General features: G+C 36.6%; 1 protein-coding gene across 1 annotated transcript; it reads left to right on the plus strand.

Moving 5' to 3' along the window:
- Window positions 1-16: 16 nt before the first annotated feature.
- LOC9298234 (30S ribosomal protein S10, chloroplastic) lies at window positions 17-1112 on the plus strand (the record flags this gene model as incomplete). Its single annotated transcript, XM_002862111.2, has 3 exons — window positions 17-55; window positions 400-732; window positions 889-1112. Coding segments are annotated over 2 exons (351 nt in total), but the record flags the coding sequence as incomplete, so codon positions are not given.
- Between the last annotated feature and the right edge of the window lie 439 nt (window positions 1113-1551).

A 1551-nucleotide genomic window follows, 5' to 3' on the forward strand; every position in this document is an offset into this window, starting at 1 on the left:
TCCGTGTGTGATTCAGGTTCCGAGCTCGTCCTCCATCAGTGTAGATGCTGATAAGGTACATTCTATTACTGTTAGAGCTCACTGCTGGAATTTGATACGCAGAAGTTAATGAATTGGTGTGTTCTATGTCCGTGTCTTCGTCAAAGCAATAGACTTTTTTTGGTTTACTATGTTTTCACAGCACTAAAAACTATAAAGTGTCGTGTGTACCAATTATCCCGTTGATTAGAAAGATATACTTTCAAGTAGATAGATCTTCTTATCCAATATCATCTTGGATATACAGAAGAGAAGTGTGAAATAGCATTTATGATCATCTTTTCATGGGAATGTTCTTTGCCATACTAGAGTTTTGTTTCGAGGGTTTTTTTTGTGGAGACTCAATGTTCTTGTTAGCAGATGGCGCCAAAGCAAAAGATTAGGATCAAGCTTAGATCATACTGGGTGCCTCTTATTGAGGACTCATGCAAGCAGATTCTTGATGCTGCTAGAAATACTAATGCAAAGACGATGGGTCCTGTTCCATTGCCAACCAAGAAGCGTATCTACTGTGTTCTTAAGTCTCCTCACGTACACAAGGATGCTAGGTTCCATTTTGAAATCCGGACACACCAGCGTATGATTGATATTCTCTACCCGACTGCTCAAACTATCGATTCTTTGATGCAACTTGATCTTCCTGCTGGTGTTGATGTGGAAGTGAAGCTCTGAAGAACGAGTGTAACTACAATGGTGACAAAAATCTCTTTCCTCTTTTTTTCTGTATTCTGATACAGATGAATCTTGTGGATACTAATCCACACAAAATCTTCATCAAACTTCTATCTTTCTCTGTTGACCATCAAGATCTTGATGCTTGTTCTTAACCAAAGTTTTTTTCTTCCTCAGATGTGATGGGCACTTTTGCATTGAATGAACAGACTGTTTCAGATCAACTACATTGCTTAGAACCGGTAAGCCTTGTATCATCTTTTTGAGAACCTCTGTAACGAAAATGTAAGTTGTATTATCTGGTCCTTAGCAAAGTTGGAATCTTTAGCGATGTTTGGTTCTTAGTTGATGAACATATCCTTAATTAAGCAAGTTCAAAGGAATTTTTTGTTTTTGTTTTACTAATTGTTATGCAGTTGCTATTATGATTAAGTTATTTTGTTTTTGTATTTAAGTGGAATCTTTATTTGGGTTATAGTATGAGTAGAAACAAGGAGATACACAACTTGAGTTTTTTTTATTTTCCATCTCAGGACGTTGGAATCGTGAAAGCGACTTCATTATTAAAGCTAAACGTATAAGTTTATGCACATACTCAATAAGGAAATGATATTGTTTTGTCGCAGACACATTTCATGTATCAATTACTCACTAGACTCAGTTCTTTAGGGCGATATGTCTCATTTATTAGCAGCCAAATCTAAACGATACCCGCAAGTCTTTTACCATTCTTTTCTTTCCAAGCATACGTAAAGATCCAAGGAAAAACAGTGGTGGTTTTCGAATTTATCAGTCTGAAAAGTCGATAGCGTCTTTTCTTTATCTAATTTGGATGCGGTG

The sequence above is a fragment of the Arabidopsis lyrata genome (genome assembly GCF_000004255.2).
Source record: "Arabidopsis lyrata subsp. lyrata unplaced genomic scaffold ARALYscaffold_1061, whole genome shotgun sequence".
In the NCBI taxonomy this organism is placed as follows: Eukaryota; Viridiplantae; Streptophyta; class Magnoliopsida; order Brassicales; family Brassicaceae; genus Arabidopsis; species Arabidopsis lyrata.